Source organism: Myotis davidii, unplaced genomic scaffold, assembly GCF_000327345.1.
Source record: "Myotis davidii unplaced genomic scaffold, ASM32734v1 scaffold609, whole genome shotgun sequence".
NCBI lineage: Eukaryota > Metazoa > Chordata > Mammalia > Chiroptera > Vespertilionidae > Myotis > Myotis davidii.
The window spans coordinates 2,304,667-2,306,172 of NW_006300164.1; the positions used below are offsets into that span (position 1 = coordinate 2,304,667).

At 62.4% G+C, this 1,506-nt stretch overlaps 1 protein-coding gene across 1 annotated transcript in view; it reads right to left on the minus strand.

Moving 5' to 3' along the window:
- Nucleotides 1-285: 285 nt before the first annotated feature.
- Nucleotides 286-1,506, minus strand: part of LOC102765278 (collagen alpha-1(III) chain-like) — a 7,030-nt gene continuing 5,809 nt past the window's right edge. Inside the window, exon 6 of the mRNA XM_015572367.1 lies at nucleotides 286-438. Within this exon, the coding sequence (XP_015427853.1) occupies nucleotides 286-438 (153 nt within the window). The remainder of the gene's footprint in view (nucleotides 439-1,506) is intronic.

The following is a 1,506-nucleotide window of genomic DNA, read 5'->3' on the forward strand; positions in this document are numbered from 1 at the left end:
TATGTCTCTTTCACCTCTCTTTCTCTCTCTCTCTCTCTCTCTCTCTCTCTCTCTCTCTCTCTCTCTCTCTCTCTCGTCCGGCCAGCCCCCCCCTCCCTCCCCCACACACACACACACACACACACACACATGCACATGCACACACATGCACACGCACACACATGCACACGTGCACATACACACGCGCACGCATACACGCATACACACACACACACGGAGCTGAGGTCAGGACCACAGCCCCGAGCACGCGCGGTCACTCCCGGCAGCCTGGCCCAGGCCGGTCCCTCAGCGGCTGACCGCGGCTGCTGCTTCTGCGGAACCGGAACAAGGCCTGGCCCGGGCGACGGCCGGATCCACCGTGGAGGGGACCCACTCCCTAAACTGCAGCCGGGCTCCATCCAGGCCCTCAGAGGCCCCGACGGCGGCATCCACTGCCATCTAAGGCAGGTAGGTGGGGACAGCGGCCACCAGGGCATTTGCTCAAGGTCACCCACCTCCCAGGCCCTCGGGGAGCAAGCGAGCCCTCTGCCTGGGCACCCCTCATCTCCAGGGAGACAATCACGACCCGCCAGGAGACTGAGCGTGGACTCGCCCTCGGGACGGCGCCCCGCAACCAGCGAATGTTCGCCCTGACCGAGTTGCCGCCATGACTGGAACGGAGCCTGCTCCTTTTTGGTTTTGGCTAATCCTCACCGAGGATATTTCCCACTGATTTTTTGAGAGTGGAAGGGAGAGAGAAAGACAGAGAGAGGGGAACTTCGATGTGAGAGAGACATCGCTTGGTCGCCTCCCACAGGAGCCCCGACCAGGGCCGGGGATCGAGCCTACAACAGAGGCCTGAGCCCCTGAACAGAATCGAACCCGGGACCCTCAGTCCACTGGCCGACGCCCTACCCACTGAGCAGCACCAGCGAGGGCCGGCCTCTTTACAGACATCTGAAGCTGTGTTTGCAGAATGACAGTGACTACTGGCTGGCGGGGAGAGGGCGAGGGGGCGGGGAGGAGGCGAAGCGGACTATTAAACATGCTCGGACAGAAAGGGATCGGGAGGAACACAGGCGAGGGGCTGTTTCCGCGAGGGAAGCCCAGGCCGCGGCCCCTCCCCGCTGTTTGCCTGCCCCCCGTGTTCTGGAACGGACCCCGCTTCTATAACGGGAACTAATGAAGCTGAAATTACTCACATTAGATGTTTTTCTGATTAAAAAAGCGATATATGCGCATCGTACACAGTTAGGCAAACGCAAAAGCAAATTAAAATCTGCTCTGCGCCCCTCTCCCAGCGCCGGGGCTCGCCGCGGGACGCGCCCTCCAGCCGCCTCGCTCCGCAGCCGCCTGCTGTCCTCCGGTCCTGAGAGTCGGGGACCCTTGGTCACCGGCCCCGTGACGTCCCTGAGGCGCGGCACAGCCACCCGTGTCCCCCGCGAGCTGCTGACACGCCTCCGACTCCCGGAAGGAAGGCTTCTTCGTCCGGCTCCCTCCCCCTCAAGCCAAAGCCAAACCAACTCG